The sequence below is a fragment of the Rana temporaria genome (assembly GCF_905171775.1).
Source record: "Rana temporaria chromosome 13 unlocalized genomic scaffold, aRanTem1.1 scaffold_420_arrow_ctg1, whole genome shotgun sequence".
Lineage (NCBI taxonomy): Eukaryota > Metazoa > Chordata > Amphibia > Anura > Ranidae > Rana > Rana temporaria.
This window is the reverse complement of record NW_024404497.1, coordinates 112,293-137,778: the sequence shown is the minus strand read 5'-3', so window position 1 is coordinate 137,778 and position 25,486 is coordinate 112,293. Positions and strand designations below refer to the sequence as shown.

The following is a 25,486-nucleotide window of genomic DNA, read 5'->3' as shown; positions in this document are numbered from 1 at the left end:
ATAGAATAGAAGTCTATGGATAAGTGTAGCAATCCCGGAGATAGAATAGAAGTCTATGGATAAGTGTAGCAATCCCGGAGATAGAATAGAAGTCTATGGATAAGTGTAGCAATCCCGGAGATAGAATAGAAGTCTATGGATAAGTGTAGCAATCCCGGGGATAGAATAGAAGTCTATGGATAAGTGTAGCAATCCCGGAGATAGAATAGAAGTCTATGGATAAGTGTAGCAATCCCGGAGATAGAATAGAAGTCTATGGATAAGTGTAGCAATCCCGGAGATAGAATAGAAGTCTATGGATAAGTGTAGCAATCCCGGGGATAGAATAGAAGTCTATGGATAAGTGTAGCAATCCCGGAGATAGAATAGAAGTCTATGGATAAGTGTAGCAATCCCGGGGATAGAATAGAAGTCTATGGATAAGTGTAGCAATCCCGGGGATAGAATAGAAGTCTATGGATAAGTGTAGCAATCCCGGAGATAGAATAGAAGTCTATGGATAAGTGTAGCAATCCCGGGGATAGAAGTCTATGGATAAGTGTAGCAATCCCGGAGATAGAATAGAAGTCTATGGATAAGTGTAGCAATCCCGGGGATAGAATAGAAGTCTATGGATAAGTGTAGCAATCCCGGGGATAGAATAGAAGTCTATGGATAAGTGTAGCAATCCCGGGGATAGAATAGAAGTCTATGGATAAGTGTAGCAATCCCGGGGATAGAATAGAAGTCTATGGATAAGTGTAGCAATCCCGGAGATAGAATAGAAGTCTATGGATAAGTGTAGCAATCCCGGGGATAGAATAGAAGTCTATGGATAAGTGTAGCAATCCCGGGGATAGAATAGAAGTCTATGGATAAGTGTAGCAATCCCGGGGATAGAATAGAAGTCTATGGATAAGTGTAGCAATCCCGGAGATAGAATAGAAGTCTATGGATAAGTGTAGCAATCCCGGGGATAGAATAGAAGTCTATGGATAAGTGTAGCAATCCCGGGGATAGAATAGAAGTCTATGGATAAGTGTAGCAATCCCGGGGATAGAATAGAAGTCTATGGATAAGTGTAGCAATCCCGGAGATAGAATAGAAGTCTATGGATAAGTGTAGCAATCCCGGAGATAGAATAGAAGTCTATGGATAAGTGTAGCAATCCCGGAGATAGAATAGAAGTCTATGGATAAGTGTAGCAATCCCGGGGATAGAATAGAAGTCTATGGATAAGTGTAGCAATCCCGGAGATAGAATAGAAGTCTATGGATAAGTGTAGCAATCCCGGAGGATAGAATAGAAGTCTATGGATAAGTGTAGCAATCCCGGGGATAGAATAGAAGTCTATGGATAAGTGTAGCAATCCCGGGGATAGAATAGAAGTCTATGGATAAGTGTAGCAATCCCGGGGATAGAATAGAAGTCTATGGATAAGTGTAGCAATCCCGGGGATAGAATAGAAGTCTATGGATAAGTGTAGCAATCCCGGGGATAGAATAGAAGTCTATGGATAAGTGTAGCAATCCCGGGGATAGAATAGAAGTCTATGGATAAGTGTAGCAATCCCGGGGATAGAATAGAAGTCTATGGATAAGTGTAGCAATCCCGGGGATAGAATAGAAGTCTATGGATAAGTGTAGCAATCCCGGAGATAGAATAGAAGTCTATGGATAAGTGTAGCAATCCCGGGGATAGAATAGAAGTCTATGGATAAGTGTAGCAATCCCGGGGATAGAATAGAAGTCTATGGATAAGTGTAGCAATCCCGGAGATAGAATAGAAGTCTATGGATAAGTGTAGCAATCCCGGGGATAGAATAGAAGTCTATGGATAAGTGTAGCAATCCCGGAGATAGAATAGAAGTCTATGGATAAGTGTAGCAATCCCGGAGATAGAATAGAAGTCTATGGATAAGTGTAGCAATCCCGGAGATAGAATAGAAGTCTATGGATAAGTGTAGCAATCCCGGAGATAGAATAGAAGTCTATGGATAAGTGTAGCAATCCCGGGATAGAATAGAAGTCTATGGATAAGTGTAGCAATCCCGGAGATAGAATAGAAGTCTATGGATAAGTGTAGCAATCCCGGGATAGAATAGAAGTCTATGGATAAGTGTAGCAATCCCGGAGATAGAATAGAAGTCTATGGATAAGTGTAGCAATCCCGGAGATAGAATAGAAGTCTATGGATAAGTGTAGCAATCCCAGAGATAGAATAGAAGTCTATGGATAAGTGTAGCAATCCCGGGATAGAATAGAAGTCTATGGATAAGTGTAGCAATCCCGGAGATAGAATAGAAGTCTATGGATAAGTGTAGCAATCCCGGAGATAGAATAGAAGTCTATGGATAAGTGTAGCAATCCCGGGATAGAATAGAAGTCTATGGATAAGTGTAGCAATCCCGGAGATAGAATAGAAGTCTATGGATAAGTGTAGCAATCCCGGAGATAGAATAGAAGTCTATGGATAAGTGTAGCAATCCCGGAGATAGAATAGAAGTCTATGGATAAGTGTAGCAATCCCGGAGATAGAATAGAAGTCTATGGATAAGTGTAGCAATCCCGGAGATAGAATAGAAGTCTATGGATAAGTGTAGCAATCCCGGAGATAGAATAGAAGTCTATGGATAAGTGTAGCAATCCCAGAGATAGAATAGAAGTCTATGGATAAGTGTAGCAATCCCGGAGATAGAATAGAAGTCTATGGATAAGTGTAGCAATCCCGGGGATAGAATAGAAGTCTATGGATAAGTGTAGCAATCCCGGAGATAGAATAGAAGTCTATGGATAAGTGTAGCAATCCCGGGGATAGAATAGAAGTCTATGGATAAGTGTAGCAATCCCGGAGATAGAATAGAAGTCTATGGATAAGTGTAGCAATCCCGGAGATAGAATAGAAGTCTATGGATAAGTGTAGCAATCCCGGAGATAGAATAGAAGTCTATGGATAAGTGTAGCAATCCCGGAGATAGAATAGAAGTCTATGGATAAGTGTAGCAATCCCGGGGATAGAATAGAAGTCTATGGATAAGTGTAGCAATCCCGGAGATAGAATAGAAGTCTATGGATAAGTGTAGCAATCCCGGGGATAGAATAGAAGTCTATGGATAAGTGTAGCAATCCCGGAGATAGAATAGAAGTCTATGGATAAGTGTAGCAATCCCGGGATATAATAGAAGTCTATGGATAAGTGTAGCAATCCCGAGATAGAATAGAAGTCTATGGATAAGTGTAGCAATCCCGGAGATAGAAGTCTATGGATAAGTGTAGCAATCCCGGAGATAGAATAGAAGTCTATGGATAAGTGTAGCAATCCCGGAGATAGAATAGAAGTCTATGGATAAGTGTAGCAATCCCGGAGATAGAATAGAAGTCTATGGATAAGTGTAGCAATCCCGGAGATAGAATAGAAGTCTATGGATAAGTGTAGCAATCCCGGGGATATAATAGAAGTCTATGGATAAGTGTAGCAATCCCGGGGATAGAATAGAAGTCTATGGATAAGTGTAGCAATCCCGGAGATAGAATAGAAGTCTATGGATAAGTGTAGCAATCCCGGAGATAGAATAGAAGTCTATGGATAAGTGTAGCAATCCCGGAGATAGAATAGAAGTCTATGGATAAGTGTAGCAATCCCGGGGATAGAATAGAAGTCTATGGATAAGTGTAGCAATCCCGGGGATAGAATAGAAGTCTATGGATAAGTGTAGCAATCCCGGAGATAGAATAGAAGTCTATGGATAAGTGTAGCAATCCCGGGGATAGAATAGAAGTCTATGGATAAGTGTAGCAATCCCGGGGATAGAATAGAAGTCTATGGATAAGTGTAGCAATCCCGGAGATAGAATAGAAGTCTATAGATAAGTGTAGCAATCCCGGAGATAGAATAGAAGTCTATGGATAAGTGTAGCAATCCCGGAGATATAGAATAGAAGTCTATGGATAAGTGTAGCAATCCCGGAGATAGAATAGAAGTCTATGGATAAGTGTAGCAATCCCAGAGATAGAATAGAAGTCTATGGATAAGTGTAGCAATCCCGGAGATAGAATAGAAGTCTATGGATAAGTGTAGCAATCCCGGAGATAGAATAGAAGTCTATGGATAAGTGTAGCAATCCCGGGGATAGAATAGAAGTCTATGGATAAGTGTAGCAATCCCGAGATAGAATAGAAGTCTATGGATAAGTGTAGCAATCCCGGGGATAGAATAGAAGTCTATGGATAAGTGTAGCAATCCCGGAGATTAGAATAGAAGTCTATGGATAAGTGTAGCAATCCCGGGGATAGAATAGAAGTCTATGGATAAGTGTAGCAATCCCGGGATAGAATAGAAGTCTATGGATAAGTGTAGCAATCCCGGGGATAGAATAGAAGTCTATGGATAAGTGTAGCAATCCCGGGGATAGAATAGAAGTCTATGGATAAGTGTAGCATTCCCGGAGATAGAATAGAAGTCTATGGATAAGTGTAGCAATCCCGCAGGAACAGGGCGCTGCGCCTGCTTTGTGGGCGGTCCGCAGCACATCACTCGATGTTTTTCTTCACACTGACCGATTTCTCCTCCTTCCTGGTGGCGCCACCACTCTGGAGACCTCCAGCCGGGGATAAGAGGAGGAGTTGGTATCGCTTCACATGGGACAGGAGGCGGCACTACAGAGGAGGGAGGGATCAGGTTATGTGGCTCCTCCCCTCTGCACTGCCCCCCTCCCCTCCCCCGCAAGCTCCTATAGACCCTTCCATCAGAGGAACGATCCTCGGCCTCCTCCATGCACAGTGCGGCTTCTATGAATGGAGGAGGAGACTGGCGGCTCCTCGGGGGAGGGACACATCTACAGACTGCCCGTTATTTCCCTTGTTTTGGTTTTCAACCTTTTTTGACTGAATTTAGCTTTAAATATCTGATGGGGATTCTATAGTTTTGGGCGGAGTTTCACTTTATTCTAGTGTTATGAAGGCGGGGTTTAATGACAGACAGGCTAAGCCCCTCCCCCCCAGGTGTCCCCGTGGAATGGACTCACCTGTCACCTGCACAGAGTAGCAGCGGGGGACCATGGCGGAGAAGCCCCTCCCAGGTGCCCGCCCCTCCCAGGTGTCCCCGTAGAATGGACTCACCTGTCACCTGCACAGAGTAGCAGCGGGGGACCATGGCGGAGAAGCCCCTCCCAGGTGCCCGCCCCTCCCAGGTGTCCCCGTGGAATGGACTCACCTGTCACCTGCACAGAGTAGCAGCGGGGGACGATGGTGGAGAAGCCCCTCCCAGGTGCCCGCCCCTCCCAGGTGTCCCCGTGGAATGGACTCACCTGTCACCTGCACAGAGTATCAGCGGGGGACGACGGCGGAGAAGCCCCTCCCAGGTGCCCGCCCCTCCCAGGTGTCCCCGTGGAATGGACTCACCTGTCACCTGCACAGAGTAGCAGCGGGGGACGATGGTGGAGAAGCCCCTCCCAGGTGTCCCCGTAGAATGGACTCACCTGTCACCTGCACAGAGTAGCAGCGGGGGACGACGGCGGAGAAGCCCCTCCCAGGTGTCCGCCCCTCCCAGGTGTCCCCGTAGAATGGACTCACCTGTCACCTGCACAGAGTAGCAGCGGGGGACGATGGCGGAGAAGCCCCTCCCAGGTGCCCGCCCCTCCCAGGTGCCCGCCCCTCCCAGGTGTCCCCGTAGAATGGACTCACCTGTCACCTGCACAGAGTAGCAGCGGGGGACGATGGCGGAGAAGCCCCTCCCAGGTGCCCGCCCCTCCCAGGTGTCCGCCCCTCCCAGGTGTCCCCGTGGAATGGACTCACCTGTCACCTGCACAGAGTAGCAGCGGGGGACGATGGCGGAGAAGCCCTGCACACTGCTGCACCCCTCCGGGAAGTGGATTGTTCGGGATTCCAGGATCCTCATGGTCGGGTTAATGAAGATCTTGAGTGGGAAAGGTTCCATTTCTCGAGCCGCCCGCACATCGGGAGGAACCATCTGGCAGAGATGTTGGGGGAGTTCCAGCACCATGACACGTAGAGGAACCCCCAGCTGGGGGGCGCTCAGTCCCACACAGCCACACCCCCTCAGAACCTGCGTCATCCTCTGCAGTAAGGCCTGCGTCTCGGGGCGGGGGATGTGTTCTGGAGGAACGCGCTGAGCCTGACCGCGTAAGACGGGATCTCCGGTCTGCGTCACTCGCTTGTACGGCGGGGGCGGGGTGCCTAGGACTGACCTCTTCAGGTACCTCCAATAACTGCGCTTCTTAAGGCCGGCCCAGGAGGAGGAGCTTCGGTGAGACGCCTGCAGACCCCCGAGGAGTAAAGTGTGAGAAGATCGGAGAAGAGCGAACACCGCGCAGGATCCATTCATGACTGCCTGAAAACACAAAACATCCAATCAGGAGATCAATAAAGTTCATTCCATTGATAATCCCGCCCACATGACCCGAGTGTCCCCGGAGAGGGGAGCGGCCTCTGGGGACACACATTTATACAGCTTGTCTGAGCTTTCAGAAAGCGGGGAGCTAAAGCCACGCTCTGAGAGCTGATAGGAGGGACACAGAACCGAGGCTGTCAATCACAGGCTGTGTGCTGAAGCTCCCTCCCCTGCAGAAGGAGGGGGAGGAGCACTCAGGACTGAGGTAAGTACACACGATGGAATTGTTTAGCGTTATGGAGGGGGAAGAAATATCCGGCATGCGCGGCGATATCTAATCAACGCTTTCAGGCGCCCCCCAGCATGCGTCTGTGTTTATGTGGGGGGGGGGAGGGGTTTATGTGCTTGGGCGTAACTTTAACTTTTTCACGCCTTTTTCTGACATTTATTTTTTTTACAAATTAAAATCTTTTTTTGCTAGAAAAATCCAAACATTTTATATTCTTAGCAGAGACCCCGGGGAATAAAATGGCGGCTGCTGAAATATTTTATGTCACACGGGATTTGCACAGCGATCTTTCAGATGCAATTCTTGGGGAAAAGACACTTTCATGATTAAAAAAATAGAATGTGACCCCCCCTATGGGGGAGGGGGGGGGAAGTGCCTGAGCCCCCTATGGGGGAGGGGGAGGGGGGGGAGTGTTTGAGCCCCCTTTGGGGGAGGGGGCAGTGTTTGAGCCCCCTATGGGGGACGGGGGGGGGGGGGAGTGTTTGAGCCCCCTATGGGGGAGGGGGGGGAAGTGCCTGAGCCCCCTATGGGGGAGGGGGGCAGTGTTTGAGCCCCCTTTGGGGGAGGGGGGCAGTGTTTGAGCCCCCTATGGGGGAGGGGGGCAGTGTTTGAGCCCCCTTTGGGGGAGGGGGGCAGTGTTTGAGCCCCCTTTGGGGGAGGGGGGCAGTGTTTGAGCCCCCTATGGGGGAGGGGGGGAGTGTTTGAGCCCCCTATGGGGGAGGGGGGGGAGTGTTTGAGCCCCCTATGGGGGAGGAGTGTTTGAGCCCCCTATGGGGGAGGAGGGGGGAGTGTTTGAGCCCCCTATGGGGGAGGAGGGGGGAGTGTTTGAGCCCCCTATGGGGGAGGGGGGGAGTGTTTGAGCCCCCTATGGGGGAGGGGGGCAGTGTTTGAGCCCCCTATGGGGGAGGGGGGCAGTGTTTGAGCCCCCTATGGGGGAGGAGTGTTTGAGCCCCCTATGGGGGAGGGGGGCAGTGTTTGAGCCCCCTATGGGGGAGGGGGGCAGTGTTTGAGCCCCCTATGGGGGAGGGGGCAGTGTTTGAGCCCCCTATGGGGGAGTGTTTGAGCCCCCTATGGTGGAGGGGGGCAGTGTTTGAGCCCCCTATGGGGGAGGGGGGGAGTGTTTGAGCCCCCTATGGGGGAGGGGGGGGGTGTTTGAGCCCCCTATGGGGGAGGGGGGGAGTGTTTGAGCCCCCTATGGGGGAGTGTTTGAGCCCCCTATGGGGGAGGAGGGGGGAGTGTTTGAGCCCCCTATGGGGGAGGGGGCAGTGTTTGAGCCCCCTATGGGGGAGGGGGCAGTGTTTGAGCCCCCTATGGGGGAGGAGGGGGGGAGTGTTTGAGCCCCCTATGGGGGAGGGGGGGGGAGGTGTTTGAGCCCCCTATGGTGGAGGGGGGCAGTGTTTGAGCCCCCTATGGGGGAGGGGGGGAGTGTTTGAGCTGTGAGGACCCCCTGACTTTCCTCTGTTCTCTTCTATGTGTCCTTCCCTCCCCCACACAGCACTCACCTCTCCGGCGCGGAAATTACGCGTCATCCAGCTGCAGAGGATGCTGGGAGTTGTAGTTTCCTGTCACATGGTCAGTGTAGCTCCTCCCAGAATCGCTGTCAAGGTCACGTGTCTCTCCACATTGATCGGAGGAGGCTGACCGTATAGAATCCGTCCAATCACTGCCTGGTGTCCCACACAGAATACAATGTGATCACTGCCAGGGGCCCCACAGGGTGCAATGTGATCACTGCCAGGGGCCCCATAGAATGCAATGTGATCACTGCCAGGGGCCCCATGGTGCAAAGTGATCACTGCCAGGGGCCCCACAGGGTGCAATGTGATCACTGCCAGGGGCCCCACAGGGTGCAATGTGATCACTGCCAGGGGCCCCACAGGGTGCAATGTGATCACTGCCAGGGGCCCCATAGAATGCAAAGTGATCACTGCCAGGGGCCACACACAGAATGCAAAGTGATCACTGCCAGGGGCCCCGTACGCATGCTGTGTGGGGCCCCTGGCAGGGATCACTTTGCATGCTGTGTGGGGCCCTTGGCAGGGATCACTTTGTATGCTGTGTGGGGCCCCTGGCAGGGATCACATTGCATGCTGTGTGGGGCCCCTGGCAGGGATCACATTGCATGCTGTGTGGGGCCCCTGGCAGGGATCACATTGCATGCTGTGTGGGGCCCCTGGCAGGGATCACTTTGTATGCTGTGTGGGGCCCCTGGCAGGGATCACATTGCATGCTGTGTGGGGCCCCTGGCAGGGATCACATTGCATGCTGTGTGGGGCCCCTGGCAGGGATCACATTGTATGCTGTGTGGGGCCCCTGGCAGGGAACATGTTGTCATGTGGGGGCCCCGTGTTGTCATGTGGGGGCCCCGTGTTCTCATGTGGGGGCCCCGTGTTGTCATGTGGGGGCCCCGTGTTGTCATGTGGGGGCCCCGTGTTGTCATGTGGGGGCCCCGTGTTGTCATGTGGGGGCCCCGTGTTGTCATGTGGGGGCCCCGTGTTGTCATGTGGGGGCCCCGTGTTCTCATGTGGGGGCCCCGTGTTGTCATGTGGGGGCCCCGTGTTGTCATGTGGGGGCCCCGTGTTGTCATGTGAGGGGCCCCGTGTTGTCATGTGGGGGCCCCGTGTTGTCATGTGGGGGCCCCGTGTTGTCATGTGGGGGCCCCGTGTTGTCATGTGGGGGCCCCGTGTTGTCATGTGGGGGCCCCGTGTTGTCATGTGGGGGCCCCGTGTTGTCATGTGGGGGCCCCGTGTTGTCATGTGGGGGCCCCGTGTTGTCATGTGGGGGCCCCGTGTTGTCATGTGGGGGCCCCGTGTTGTCATGTGGGGGCCCCGTGTTGTCATGTGGGGGCCCCGTGTTCTCATGTGGGGGCCCCGTGTTGTCATGTGGGGGCCCCGTGTTGTCATGTGGGGGCCCCGTGTTGTCATGTGAGGGGCCCCGTGTTGTCATGTGGGGGCCCCGTGTTGTCATGTGGGGGCCCCGTGTTGTCATGTGGGGGCCCCGTGTTGTCATGTGGGGGCCCCGTGTTGTCATGTGGGGGCCCCGTGTTGTCATGTGGGGGCCCCGTGTTGTCATGTGGGGGCCCCGTGTTGTCATGTGGGGACCCCGTGTTGTCATGTGGGGGCCCCGTGTTGTCATGTGGGGGCCCCGTGTTGTCATGCGGGGACCCCGTGTTGTCATGTGGGGGCCCCGTGTTGTCATGTGGGGGCCCCGTGTTGTCATGTGGGGGCCCCGTGTTGTCATGTGGGGGCCCCGTGTTGTCATGTGGGGGCCCCAGGGCCGCGTTACTTTGCTTTGGATTCGTTTCTGCTGATTTTTGCAGTTTGGATTTTTTGTTGGTCAGAATAAAAAACACAAATTGCTACAAAATGTCATTTCACGTTTTTCTGGAGATTCTCCATTGAACCAAAAATGCGTCAAGAATTCCCGGAGCCGCTCCAGAAACGCATCGGTGACCCGAACCTGAGTGAATGGTGCGATGGGGGGAGGGGTACTTCCCGTCCCAGCCTCATCATGAGGGAGGGTCAGCAATCCCCTCATATCACCATAAACCCCTTCTGATTGGCTCAGAAGAGGAACCTTTCTCCTCCCCCTCTTGTGACCCGGAAATCAACGTATTTGATGTCACTTCCAGGTCAACTTCTCGGTGTCCCCGGCCAGAGAATGTAGTGCAGTACGATGTGCATTACATTCAGTGGAGCACAGGAGCAACCCCCACCGGGCGACCTACGGACCCGGCAACCCCCACCGGACGCCATACGGACCCGGCAACCCCCACCGGACGCCATACGGACCCGGCAACCCCCACCGGGCGACGTACGGACACGGCAACCCCCACCGGACGCCATACGGACCCGGCAACCCCCGCCGGACGCCATACGGACCCGGCAACCCCCGCCGGGCGACGTACGGACCCGGCAACCCCCGCCGGGCGACGTACGGACCCGGCAACCCCCGCCGGGCATCGTACGGACCCGGCAACCCCCGCCGGGCATCGTACGGACCCGGCAACCCCCGCCGGGCGACCTACGGACCCGGCAACCCCCGCCGGGCATCGTACGGACCCGGCAACCCCCGCCGGGCGACCTACGGACCCGGCAACCCCCGCCGGGCATCGTACGGACACGGCAACCCCCGCCGGGCATCGTACGGACCCGGCAACCGCCGCCTGGCGACGTACGGACCCGGCAACCCCCGCCGGGCGACGTACGGACCCGGCAACCCCCGCCGGGCGACGTACGGACCCGGCAACCCCCGCCGAGCATCGTACGGACTCGGCAACCCCCGCCGGGCGACGTACGGACCCGGCAACCCCTGCCGGGCGACGTACGGACCCGGCAACCCCCGCCGGGCGACGTACGGACCCGGCAACCCCCGCCTGCGACGCACGGACCCGGCAACCCCCGCCAGCGACGCACGGACCCGGCAACCCCCACTGGACGACGTATGTGTGATAATATCTTCAGATGATTTCAGTGTGGAAGGTGTGATAATATCTCGGATTCGGATGATTTCAGTGTAGAAGGTGTGATAATATCTCGGATTCGGATGATTTCAGTGTAGAAGGTGTGATAATATCTCGGATTCGGATGATTTCAGTATAGAAGGTGTGATAATATCTCGGATTCGGATGATTTCAGTGTAGGTGTGATAATATCTCGGATTCGGATGATTTCAGTGTGGAACGTGTGAAAATATCTCGGATTCGGATGATTTCAGTGTGGAACATGTGATATCTCGGATTCGGATGATTTCAGTGTGGAACGTGTGATAATATCTCGGATTCGGATGATTTCAGTGTGGAAGGTGTGATAATATCTCGGATTCGGATGATTTCAGTGTAGAAGGTGTGATAATATCTCGGATTCGGATGATTTCAGTATAGAAGGTGTGATAATATCTCGGATTCGGATGATTTCAGTGTAGAAGGTGTGATAATATCTCGGATTCGGATGATTTCAGTGTAGAACGTGTGATAATATCTCGGATTCGGATGATTTCAGTGTGGAACGTGTGATAATATCTCGGATTCGGATGATTTCAGTGTAGAAGGTGTAATATCTCGGATTCGGATGATTTCAGTGTAGAACGTGTGATAATATCTCGGATTCGGATGATTTCAGTGTAGAAGGTGTGATAATATCTCGGATTCGGATGATTTCAGTGTGGAACGTGTGATAATATCTCGGATTCGGATGATTTCAGTGTGGAACGTGTGATAATATCTCGGATTCGGATGATTTCAGTTTAGAAGGTGTGATAATATCTCGGATTCGGATGACTTCAGTGTGGAACGTGTGATAATATCTCGGATTCGGATGATTTCAGTGTGGAACGTGTGATAATATCTCGGATTCGGATGATTTCAGTATAGAACGTGTGATAATATCTCGGATTCGGATGATTTCAGTGTGGAAGGTGTGATAATATCTCGGATTCGGATGATTTCAGTGTGGAACGTGTGATAATATCTCGGATTCGGATGATTTCAGTGTGGATCGTGTGATAATATCTCGGATTCGGATGATTTCAGTGTAGAAGGTGTGATAATATCTTCAGATGATTTCAGTGTGGAACGTGTGATAATATCTCGGATTCGGATGATTTCAGTATAGAAGGTGTGATAATATCTCGGATTCGGATGATTTCAGTGTGGAAGGTGTGATAATATCTCGGATTCGGATGATTTCAGTGTAGAAGGTGTGATAATATCTCGGATTCGGATGATTTCAGTGTAGAAGGTGTGATAATATCTCGGATTCGGATGATTTCAGTGTAGAAGGTGTGATAATATCTCGGATTCGGATGATTTCAGTGTAGAAGGTGTGATAATATCTCGGATTCGGATGATTTCAGTATAGAAGGTGTGATAATATCTCGGATTCGGATGATTTCAGTGTAGAAGGTGTGATAATATCTCGGATTCGGATGATTTCAGTGTGGATCGTGTGATAATATCTCGGATTCGGATGATTTCAGTGTAGAAGGTGTGATAATATCTCGGATTCGGATGATTTCAGTGTGGAACGTGTGATAATATCTCGGATTCGGATGATTTCAGTGTAGGTGTGATAATATCTCGGATTCGGATGATTTCAGTGTGGAACGTGTGATAATATCTCGGATTCGGATGATTTCAGTGTAGAAGGTGTGATAATATCTCGGATTCGGATGATTTCAGTGTAGAAGGTGTGATAATATCTCGGATTCGGATGATTTCAGTGTGGAACGTGTGATAATATCTCGGATTTGGATGATTTCAGTGTGGAACGTGTGATAATATCTCGGATTCGGATGATTTCAGTGTGGAACGTGTGATAATATCTCGGATTCGGATGATTTCAGTGTGGAACGTGTGATAATATCTCGGATTCGGATGATTTCAGTGTAGAACGTGTGATAATATCTCGGATTCGGATGATTTCAGTGTGGAAGGTGTGATAATATCTCGGATTCGGATGATTTCAGTGTAGAAGGTGTGATAATATCTCGGATTCGGATGATTTCAGTGTTGAACGTGTGATAATATCTCGGATTCGGATGATTTCAGTGTGGAACGTGTGATAATATCTCGGATTCGGATGATTTCAGTGTGGAACGTGTGATAATATCTCGGATTCGGATGATTTCAGTGTGGAACGTGTGATAATATCTCGGATTCGGATGATTTCAGTGTAGAACGTGTGATAATATCTCGGATTCGGATGATTTCAGTATAGAAGGTGTGATAATATCTCGGATTCGGATGATTTCAGTGTAGAAGGTGTGATAATATCTCGGATTCGGATGATTTCAGTGTGGAACGTGTGATAATATCTCGGATTCGGATGATTTCAGTGTGGAACATGTGATAATATCTCGGATTCGGATGATTTCAGTGTGGAACGTGTGATAATATCTCGGATTCGGATGATTTCAGTGTAGAAGGTGTGATAATATCTCGGATTCGGATGATTTCAGTATAGAAGGTGTGATAATATCTCGGATTCGGATGATTTCAGTGTGGAACGTGTGATAATATCTCGGATTCGGATGATTTCAGTATAGAACGTGTGATAATATCTCGGATTCGGATGATTTCAGTGTAGAAGGTGTGATCATATCTCGGATTCAGATGATTTCAGTGTGGAACGTGTGATAATATCTCGGATTCGGATGATTTCAGTTTAGAAGGTGTGATAATATCTCGGATTCGGATGACTTCAGTGTGGAACGTGTGATAATATCTCGGATTCGGATGATTTCAGTGTGGAACGTGTGATAATATCTCGGATTCGGATGATTTCAGTATAGAACGTGTGATAATATCTCGGATTCGGATGATTTCAGTGTGGAACGTGTGATAATATCTCGGATTCGGATGATTTCAGTATAGAACGTGTGATAATATCTCGGATTCGGATGATTTCAGTGTGGAACGTGTGATAATATCTCGGATTCGGATGATTTCAGTGTAGAAGGTGTGATAATATCTCGGATTCGGATGATTTCAGTGTGGAACGTGTGATAATATCTCGGATTCGGATGATTTCAGTGTGGAACGTGTGATAATATCTCGGATTCGGATGATTTCAGTGTGGAACGTGTGATAATATCTCGGATTCGGATGATTTCAGTGTGGAACGTGTGATAATATCTCGGATTCGGATGATTTCAGTGTAGAACGTGTGATAATATCTCGGATTCGGATGATTTCAGTGTGGAAGGTGTGATAATATCTCGGATTCGGATGATTTCAGTGTAGAAGGTGTGATAATATCTCGGATTCGGATGATTTCAGTGTGGAACGTGTGATAATATCTCGGATTCGGATGATTTCAGTGTGGAACATGTGATAATATCTCGGATTCGGATGATTTCAGTGTGGAACGTGTGATAATATCTCGGATTCGGATGATTTCAGTGTAGAAGGTGTGATAATATCTCGGATTCGGATGATTTCAGTATAGAAGGTGTGATAATATCTCGGATTCGGATGATTTCAGTGTGGAACGTGTGATAATATCTCGGATTCGGATGATTTCAGTGTGGAACGTGTGATAATATCTCGGATTCGGATGATTTCAGTGTAGAAGGTGTGATCATATCTCGGATTCAGATGATTTTAGTGTGGAACGTGTGATAATATCTCGGATTCGGATGATTTCAGTTTAGAAGGTGTGATAATATCTCGGATTCGGATGACTTCAGTGTGGAACGTGTGATAATATCTCGGATTCGGATGATTTCAGTGTGGAACGTGTGATAATATCTCGGATTCGGATGATTTCAATGTAGAACGTGTGATAATATCTCGGATTCGGATGATTTCAGTGTAGAAGGTGTGATCATATCTCGGATTCAGATGATTTCAGTGTGGAACGTGTGATAATATCTCGGATTCGGATGATTTCAGTTTAGAAGGTGTGATAATATCTTGGATTCGGATGACTTCAGTGTGGAACGTGTGATATCTCGGATTCGGATGATTTCAGTATAGAAGGTGTGATAATATCTCGGATTCGGATGATTTCAGTATAGAACGTGTGATAATATCTCGGATTCGGATGATTTCAGTATAGAACGTGTGATATCTCGGATTCGGATGATTTCAGTATAGAACGTGTGATAATATCTCGGATTCGGATGATTTCAGTGTGGAACGTGTGATAATATCTCGGATTCGGATGATTTCAGTATAGAACGTGTGATAATATCTCGGATTCGGATGATTTCAGTGTGGAACGTGTGATAATATCTCGGATTCGGATGATTTCCGTGTGGAACGTGTGATAATATCTCGGATTCGGATGATTTCAGTGTGGAACGTGTGATAATATCTCTGATTCAGATGATTTCAGTGTGGATCGTGTGATAATATCTCGGATTCGGATGATTTCAGTGTAGGTGTGATAATATCTCGGATTCGGATGATTTCAGTGTGGAACGTGTGATAATATCTCGGATTCGGATGATTTCAGTGTGGAATGTGTGATCATATCTCGGATTCGGATGATTTCAGTGTGGAACGTGTGATAATATCTCGGATTCGGATGATTTCAGTGTGGAACGTGTGATAATATCTCGGATTCGGATGATTTCAGTGTGGAACGTGTGATAATATCTCGGATTCGGATGATTTCAGTATAGAACGTGTGATAATATCTCGGATTCGGATGATTTCAGTGTAGAACGTGTGATAATATCTCGGATTCGGATGATTTCAGTATAGAACGTGTGATAATATCTCGGATTCGGATGATTTCAGTGTGGATCGTGTGATAATATCTCGGATTCGGATGATTTCAGTGTGGATCGTGTGATAATATCTCGGATTCGGATGATTTCAGTGTAGAAGGTGTGATAATATCTCGGATTCGGATGATTTCAGTATAGAACGTGTGATAATATCTCGGATTCGGATGATTTCAGTGTAGAACGTGTGATAATATCTCGGATTCGGATGATTTCAGTATAGAACGTGTGATAATATCTCGGATTCGGATGATTTCAGTGTGGAACGTGTGATAATATCTCGGATTCGGATGATTTCAGTGTGGAACATGTGATAATATCTCGGATTCAGATGATTTCAGTGTGGAACGTGTGATAATATCTCGGATTCGGATGATTTCAGTGTAGAAGGTGTGATCATATCTCGGATTCAGATGATTTCAGTGTGGAACGTGTGATAATATCTCGGATTCGGATGATTTCAGTTTAGAAGGTGTGATAATATCTCGGATTCGGATGACTTCAGTGTGGAACGTGTGATAATATCTCGGATTCGGATGATTTCAGTGTGGAACGTGTGATAATATCTCGGATTCGGATGATTTCAATGTAGAACGTGTGATAATATCTCGGATTCGGATGATTTCAGTGTAGAAGGTGTGATCATATCTCGGATTCAGATGATTTCAGTGTGGAACGTGTGATAATATCTCGGATTCGGATGATTTCAGTTTAGAAGGTGTGATAATATCTCGGATTCGGATGACTTCAGTGTGGAACGTGTGATATCTCGGATTCGGATGATTTCAGTATAGAAGGTGTGATAATATCTCGGATTCGGATGATTTCAGTATAGAACGTGTGATAATATCTCGGATTCGGATGATTTCAGTATAGAACGTGTGATAATATCTCGGATTCGGATTATTTCAGTATAGAACGTGTGATAATATCTCGGATTCGGATGATTTCAGTGTGGAACGTGTGATAATATCTCGGATTCGGATGATTTCAGTATAGAACGTGTGATAATATCTCGGATTCGGATGATTTCAGTGTGGAACGTGTGATAATATCTCGGATTCGGATGATTTCCGTGTGGAACGTGTGATAATATCTCGGATTCGGATGATTTCAGTGTGGAACGTGTGATAATATCTCTGATTCAGATGATTTCAGTGTGGATCGTGTGATAATATCTCGGATTCGGATGATTTCAGTGTAGAAGGTGTGATAATATCTCGGATTCGGATGATTTCAGTGTGGAAGGTGTGATAATATCTCGGATTCGGATGATTTCAGTGTAGAAGGTGTGATAATATCTCGGATTCGGATGATTTCAGTATAGAAGGTGTGATCATATCTCGGATTCGGATGATTTCAGTATAGAAGGTGTGATAATATCTCGGATTTGGATGATTTCAGTGTGGATCGTGTGATAATATCTCGGATTCGGATGATTTCAGTGTAGGTGTGATAATATCTCGGATTCGGATGATTTCAGTGTGGAACGTGTGATAATATCTCGGATTCGGATGATTTCAGTGTGGAATGTGTGATCATATCTCGGATTCGGATGATTTCAGTGTGGAACGTGTGATAATATCTCGGATTCGGATGATTTCAGTGTGGAACGTGTGATAATATCTCGGATTCGGATGATTTCAGTGTGGAAGGTGTGATAATATCTCGGGTTCGGATGATTTCAGTATAGAACGTGTGATAATATCTCGGATTCGGATGATTTCAGTGTAGAACGTGTGATAATATCTCGGATTCGGATGATTTCAGTATAGAACGTGTGATAATATCTCGGATTCGGATGATTTCAGTGTGGATCGTGTGATAATATCTCGGATTCGGATGATTTCAGTGTGGATCGTGTGATAATATCTCGGATTCGGATGATTTCAGTGTAGAAGGTGTGATAATATCTCGGATTCGGATGATTTCAGTATAGAACGTGTGATAATATCTCGGATTCGGATGATTTCAGTGTAGAACGTGTGATAATATCTCGGATTCGGATGATTTCAGTATAGAACGTGTGATAATATCTCGGATTCGGATGATTTCAGTGTGGAACGTGTGATAATATCTCGGATTCGGATGATTTCAGTGTGGAACATGTGATAATATCTCGGATTCAGATGATTTCAGTGTGGAACGTGTGATAATATCTCGGATTCGGATGATTTCAGTGTAGAACGTGTGATAATATCTCGGATTCAGATGATTTCAGTGTGGAACGTGTGATAATATCTCGGATTCGGATGATTTCAGTGTAGAACGTGTGATAATATCTCGGATTCAGATGATTTCAGTGTGGAACATGTGATAATATCTCGGATTCAGATGATTTCAGTGTGGAATGTGTGATAATATCTCGGATTCGGATGATTTCAGTATAGAAGGTGTGATAATATCTCGGATTCGGATGATTTCAGTATAGAAGGTGTGATAATATCTCGGATTCGGATGATTTCAGTATAGAAGGTGTGATAATATCTCGGATTCGGATGATTTCAGTGTGGAACATGTGATAATATCTCGGATTCGGATGATTTCAGTGTGGAATGTGTGATAATATCTCGGATTCGGATGATTTCAGTGTGGAACGTGTGATAATATCTCGGATTCGGATGATTTCAGTGTGGAAGGTGTGATAATATCTCGGATTCGGATGATTTCAGTATAGAACGTGTGATAATATCTCGGATTCGGATGATTTCAGTGTAGAACGTGTGATAATATCTCGGATTCGGATGATTTCAGTATAGAACGTGTGATAATATCTCGGATTCGGATGATTTCAGTGTGGATCGTGTGATATCTCGGATTCGGATGATTTCAGTGTGGATCGTGTGATAATATCTCGGATTCGGATGATTTCAGTGTAGAAGGTGTGATAATATCTCGGATTCGGATGATTTCAGTGTAGAAGGTGTGATAATATCTCGGATTCGGATGATTTCAGTGTGGAACGTGTGATAATATCTCGGATTCGGATGATTTCAGTGTGGATCGTGTGATAATATCTCGGATTCGGATGATTTCAGTGTAGAACGTGTGATAATATCTCGGATTCGGATGATTTCAGTGTGGAACGTGTGATAATATCTCGGATTCGGATGATTTCAGTATAGAAGGTGTGATAATATCTCGGATTCGGATGATTTCAGTGTAGAAGGTGTGATAATATCTCGGATTCGGATGATTTCAGTGTGGAACGTGTGATAATATCTCGGATTCGGATGATTTCAGTGTAGAAGGTGTGATAATATCTCGGATTCGGATGATTTCAGTATAGAACGTGTGATATCTCGGATTCGGATGATTTCAGTGTGGAACGTGTGATAATATCTCGGATTCGGATGATTTCAGTGTGGAACATGTGATAATATCTCGGATTCAGATGATTTCAGTGTGGAACGTGTGATAATATCTCGGATTCGGATGATTTCAGTGTAGAACGTGTGATAATATCTCGGATTCAGATGATTTCAGCGTGGAACGTGTGATAATATCTCGGATTCGGATGATTTCAGTGTAGAACGTGTGATAATATCTCGGATTCAGATGATTTCAGTGTGGAACATGTGATAATATCTCGGATTCGGATGATTTCAGTGTGGAATGTGTGATAATATCTCGGATTCGGATGATTTCAGTATAGAAGGTGTGATAATATCTCGGATTCGGATGATTTCAGTATAGAAGGTGTGATAATATCTCGGATTCGGATGATTTCAGTATAGAAGGTGTGATAATATCTCGGATTTGGATGATTTCAGTATAGAAGGTGTGATAATATCTCGGATTCTGATGATTTCAGTGTGGAACATGTGATAATATCTCGGATTCGGATGATTTCAGTGTGGAATGTGTGATAATATCTCGGATTCGGATGATTTCAGTGTGGAACGTGTGATAATATCTCGGATTCGGATGATTTCAGTGTGGAAGGTGTGATAATATCTCGGATTCGGATGATTTCAGTGTGGAATGTGTGATAATATCTCGGATTCGGATGATTTCAGTATAGAAGGTGTGATAATATCTCGGATTCGGATGATTTCAGTATAGAAGGTGTGATAATATCTCGGATTCGGATGATTTCAGTGTGGAACATGCGATAATATCTCGGATTCGGATGATTTCAGTGTGGAATGTGTGATAATATCTCGGATTCGGATGATTTCAGTGTGGAACGTGTGATAATATCTCGGATTCGGATGATTTCAGTGTGGAAGGTGTGATAATATCTCGGATTCGGATGATTTCAGTGTAGAAGGTGTGATAATATCTCGGATTCGGATGATTTCAGTGTGGAACGTGTGATTATATCTCGGATTCGGATGATTTCAGTGTAGAAGGTGTGATAATATCTCGGATTCGGATGATTTCAGTGTGGATCGTGTGATAATATCTCGGATTCGGATGATTTCAGTGTAGAAGGTGTGATAATATCTCGGATTCGGATGATTTCAGTGTGGATCGTGTGATAATATCTCGGATTCGGATGATTTCAGTGTGGATCGTGTGGTAATATCTCGGATTCGGATGATTTCAGTGTGGATCGTGTGATAATATCTCGGATTCGGATGATTTCAGTGTGGAACATGTGATAATATCTCGGATTCGGATGATTTCAGTGTAGAACGTGTGATAATATCTCGGATTCGGATGATTTCAGTGTAGAACGTGTGATAATATCTCGGATTCGGATGATTTCAGTGTGGATCGTATTGTGTGTAGAACTTCACTGAAGAACAAGACGACAGAAATGAACTGAAATAAGATATATTTACACAGCGGAACACTCATCTCCAGTATTGCGCAGGGATTGGGGGGGGCGGGGAGACATCGAAGCCACCCAATCGATGCTCCCGGAGGACATGGAAGGGATTGGGGGGCATTACAGTCAATCAGAAGTCAGTTGGGAAAAGAGGGGCTCCCCCTGCAGGTTGGGAGGGGGAAGGGAAGGCAGTCATATGATTTGGTAACTGATGGCAAATGAATGTAAACCTCAGAATCTTGTGGAAGGAGAGCGGAGCCCCCCCCAGGCAGTGCGGGGCCACAGGGGACACGAGGAGTCCTGGATAAGGGGGAGGGGCCGATATCTTCCTGCCATGTTACCGGTGGGGGCACTTAGAGACAAGCAAGCAAACATGATGCCCCTCCCCCTCATGGTGCCCAATGGGGTTCATCCTTCCTGCCCAAAGTCTTCTGTAAATTTCTTCACTTTTAGCAGATCCTCAGAATTCACGGTGGGCCGAGTCGTAACCAAAGATCGCAGCATGTCGGACTGGGGGGCAGAAAAACACCAGAAACGGGTTAGATCGTCCACACACCCCACCCCCCCTCCCCCAATCCTATCTGGGCTTAAAGGGGATGTGAAGATAAAAAGCCTCCTGTGTGCCCCTCCCCCTAATACTCACCCGAGCCCCCCCAATACTTACCCGAGCCCCCTCATTCCCTCCCAATACTTACCCGAGCCCCCTCCATTCCCCCCTAATACTCACCCGAGCCCCCTAATACTCACCCGAGCCCCCTCATTCCCTCCCAATACTTACCCGAGCCCCCTCCATTCCCCCCTAATACTCACCCGAGCCCCCTAATACTCACCCGAGCCCCCTCATTCCCTCCCCAATACTCACCCGAGCCCCCTCATTCCCTCCCAATACTCACCCGAGCCCCCTCATTCCCCCCCCTAATACTCACCCGAGCCCTCTCATTCCCTCCCAATACTTACCCGAGCCCCCTCCATTCCCCCCTAATACTCACCCGAGCCCCCTCCATTCCCCCCTAATACTCACCCGAGCCCCCTCATTCCCTCCACAATACTCACCCGAGCCCCCTCATTCCCTCCCAATACTCACCCGAGCCCCCTCAATCTCTCCACAATACTCACCCGAGCCCCCTCATTCCCTCCCAATACTCACCCGAGCCCCCTCATTCCCTCACAATACTCACCCGAGCCCCCTCATTCCCCCCCTAATACTCACCCGAGCCCTCTCATTCCCTCCCAATACTTACCCGAGCCCCCTCCATTCCCCCCTAATACTCACCCGAGCCCCCTCCATTCCCCCCTAATACTCACCCGAGCCCCCTCCATTCCCCCCTAATACTCACCCGAGCCCCCTCAACCCCCCCCCTAATACTCACCCGAGCCCCCTCAACCCCCCCCTAATACTCACCCGAGCCCCCTTAATCCCCCCTAATACTCACCCGAGCCCTCTCATTCCCTCCCAATACTTACCCGAGCCCCCTCATTCCCTCCCAATACTTACCCGAGCCCCCTCCATTCCCCCCTAATACTCACCCGAACCCCCCCAATACTTACCCGAGCCCCCTCCATTCCCCCCTAATACTCACCCGAGCCCCCTTAATCCCCCCCTAATACTCACCCGAGCCCCCTCATTCCCTCCCAATACTTACCCGAGCCCCCTCCATTCCCCCCTAATACTCACCCGAGCCCCCTCCATTCCCCCCTAATACTCACCCGAGCCCCCTCAACCCCCCCCCTAATACTCACCCGAGCCCCCTTAACCCCCCCCTAATACTCACCCGAGCCCCCTCATTCCCTCCCAATACTTACCCGAGCCCCCTCATTCCCTCCCAATACTTACCCGAGCCCCCTCCATTCCCCCCTAATACTCACCAGAGCCCCCTCATTCCCTCCCAATACTCACCCAAGCCCCCTCATTCCCTCACAATACTCACCCGAGCCCCCTCATTCCCTCACAACACTCACCCGAGCCCCCTCAATCTCTCCATAATACTCACCCGAGCCCCCTCAATCCCCCCCCCCGCCATTGGCTCCCACTGCTGTCAAATTCAGTCAGCCAATGAGGAGAGAGGGGGCGGGGCCGGGGTTACACCCTAAATATGGAAAAAGTTCAAAAAGATAGAATTGCCATTTAAAGCTAAAAGATGGTCCCTGGAAGGAACCAATCACAGCGTCTTCCTGCGATCCATGAATGATTGGCCGGCCTCTCATGGGACACCTACCATGCAGACGATGGGCTCCAGGAGTTTATCTCCTTGCACCTCCATCCAGGTCATCTCAATGGCTCCGGGGTCTCCAGGGGAACACGGCGTGAGCAGGTCGTCCACAGTGGCCCCGGGGTTAGTACGAGACGGGCCCCGTACCTGACAGAAGAACAACCAATCAGAACGTCCTTCACACGGATACCCTAAAACACGAGATCCTGAGGCTCTTTACCTTCTTGAAGTGGGTGGCGGACTGCACTTTGCGCACCGGCTGCATTAATGCGTCGCGCACGATGACGCTGATATCCGCCCCCGAGTAGCCGTCTGTTTTCTGCGCCAACTCACGAATATTCACCTCGCTGAGGCTGTGGGGGGTGTTCCCCAGGTGGAGGCGGAACACCTGAGCTCTGGCCGCCTCCTCCGGTAGCGGGATGTAAATTCGCTTCTCAAACCTGACAATAGAAAATCGTGTTCTATGAAAAACGCAGCGCATGCATGGCCTATAAAGAGACGAGCCCCTCCCTATCCTACCTACCCTGTGTACTTACCTAATCCGCTTGTATGACTGCGCCCCTCCCCCCACCTATCCTACCCTGTGTACTTACCTAATCCGCTTGTATGACTGCGCCCCTCCCCCTACCTACCCTGTGTACTTACCTAATCCGCTCGCTTGACTTGTATGACTGCCCCCCTCCCCCCACCTATCCTACCTACCCTGTGTACTTACCTAATCCGCTTGTATGACTGCACTGCGCCCCTCCCCCTACCTACCCTGTGTACTTACCTAATCCGCTTGTATGACTGCACTGCGCCCCTCCCCCTACCTACCCTGTGTACTTACCTAATCCGCTTGTATGACTGCGCCCCTACCTACCCTGTGTACTTACCTAATCCGCTTGTATGACTGCGCCCCTCCCCCTACCTACCCTGTGTACTTACCTAATCCGCTCGCTTGACTTGTATGACTGCCCCCCTCCCCCCACCTATCCTACCTACCCTGTGTACTTACCTAATCCGCTTGTATGACTGCACTGCGCCCCTCCCCCTACCTACCCTGTGTACTTACCTAATCCGCTTGTATGACTGCACTGCGCCCCTCCCCCTACCTACCCTGTGTACTTACCTAATCCGCTTGTATGACTGCGCCCCTACCTACCCTGTGTACTTACCTAATCCGCTTGTATGACTGCGCTCCTCCCCCTACCTACCCTGTGTACTTACCTAATCGGCTCGCTTGACTTGTATGACTGCCCCCCTCCCCCCACCTATCCTACCTACCCTGTGTACTTACCTAATCCGCTTGTATGACTGCACTGCGCCCCTCCCCCTACCTACCCTGTGTACTTACCTAATCCGCTTGTATGACTGCGCCCCTACCTACCCTGTGTACTTACCTAATCCGCTTGTATGACTGCGCCCCTCCCCCTACCTACCCTGTGTACTTACCTAATCCGCTTGTATGACTGCGCCCCTACCTACCCGGTGTACTTACCTAATCCGCTTGTATGACTGCGCCCCTCCCCCTACCTACCCGGTGTACTTACCTAATCCGCTTGTATGACTGCGCCCCTCCCCCTACCTACCCTGTGTACTTACCTAATCCGCTTGTATGACTGCGCCCCTCCCCCACCTACCCTGTGTACTTGCCTAATCCGCTTGTATGACTGCACTGCGCCCCTCCCCCACCTATCCTACCTACCCTGTGTACTTACCTAATCCGCTTGTATGACTGCGCCCCTCCCCCTACCTACCCGGTGTACTTACCTAATCCGCTTGTATGACTGCGCCCCTCCCCCTACCTACCCTGTGTACTTGCCTAATCCGCTTGTATGACTGCACTGCGCCCCTCCCCCACCTATCCTACCTACCCTGTGTACTTACCTAATCCGCTTGTATGACTGCACTGCGCCCCTCCCCCTACCTACCCTGTGTACTTACCTAATCCGCTTGTATGACTGTACTGCGCCCCTCCCCCCACCTATCCTACCTACCCTGTGTACTTACCTAATCCGCTTGTATGACTGCGCCCCTACCTACCCTGTGTACTTACCTAATCCGCTTGTATGACTGCGCCCCTACCTACCCTGTGTACTTACCTAATCCGCTTGTATGACTGCGCCCCTCCCCTACCTACCCTGTGTACTTACCTAATCCGCTTGTATGACTGCACCCCTCCCCCTACCTACCCTGTGTACTTACCTAATCCGCTTGTATGACTGCGCCCCTCCCCCACCTACCCTGTGTACTTACCTAATCCGCTTGTATGACTGCACCCCTCCCCCTACCTACCCTGTGTACTTACCTAATCCGCTTGTATGACTGCGCCCCTCCCCCACCTACCCTGTGTACTTACCTAATCCGCTTGTATGACTGCACTGCGCCCCTCCCCCACCTATCCTACCTACCCTGTGTACTTACCTAATCCGCTTGTATGACTGCACTGCGCCCCTCCCCCTACCTACCCTGTGTACTTACCTAATCCGCTTGTATGACTGCGCCCCTCCCCCACCTACCCTGTGTACTTACCTAATCCGCTTGTATGACTGCACTGCGCCCCTCCCCCTACCTACCCTGTGTACTTACCTAATCCGCTTGTATGACTGCGCCCCTCCCCCACCTACCCGGTGTACTTACCTAATCCGCTTGTATGACTGCACTGCGCCC

At 49.0% G+C, this 25,486-nt stretch overlaps 3 protein-coding genes across 3 annotated transcripts in view; all 3 read right to left on the bottom strand.

Moving 5' to 3' along the window:
- Positions 1-8,266, bottom strand: part of PDF (peptide deformylase, mitochondrial) — a 37,027-nt gene extending 28,761 nt beyond the window's left edge. The window contains exons 1-2 of the mRNA XM_040334531.1: positions 8,119-8,266; positions 5,772-6,327 (exon numbers count right to left, since the gene is read on the bottom strand). Of these exons, the coding sequence (XP_040190465.1) occupies positions 5,772-6,327; positions 8,119-8,145 (583 nt within the window). The 5' untranslated portion in view covers positions 8,146-8,266. The remainder of the gene's footprint in view (positions 1-5,771; positions 6,328-8,118) is intronic.
- A 933-nt stretch (positions 8,267-9,199) lies between these two features.
- Positions 9,200-9,562, bottom strand: LOC120922003 (early nodulin-75-like). The gene has a single exon (XM_040334533.1). The coding sequence runs from the start codon at positions 9,560-9,562 to the stop codon at positions 9,200-9,202; it is 363 nt and encodes a 120-aa protein (XP_040190467.1).
- Positions 9,563-20,613: 11,051 nt separating this feature from the next.
- The window catches only part of VPS4A (vacuolar protein sorting 4 homolog A), a gene marked incomplete in the record, with an annotated part of 17,460 nt that continues 12,587 nt past the window's right edge, over positions 20,614-25,486 (bottom strand). Inside the window, 3 exon segments of the mRNA XM_040334534.1 lie at positions 20,614-21,134; positions 22,841-22,981; positions 23,055-23,274. Coding sequence (XP_040190468.1) covers positions 21,033-21,134; positions 22,841-22,981; positions 23,055-23,274 — 463 coding nt within the window.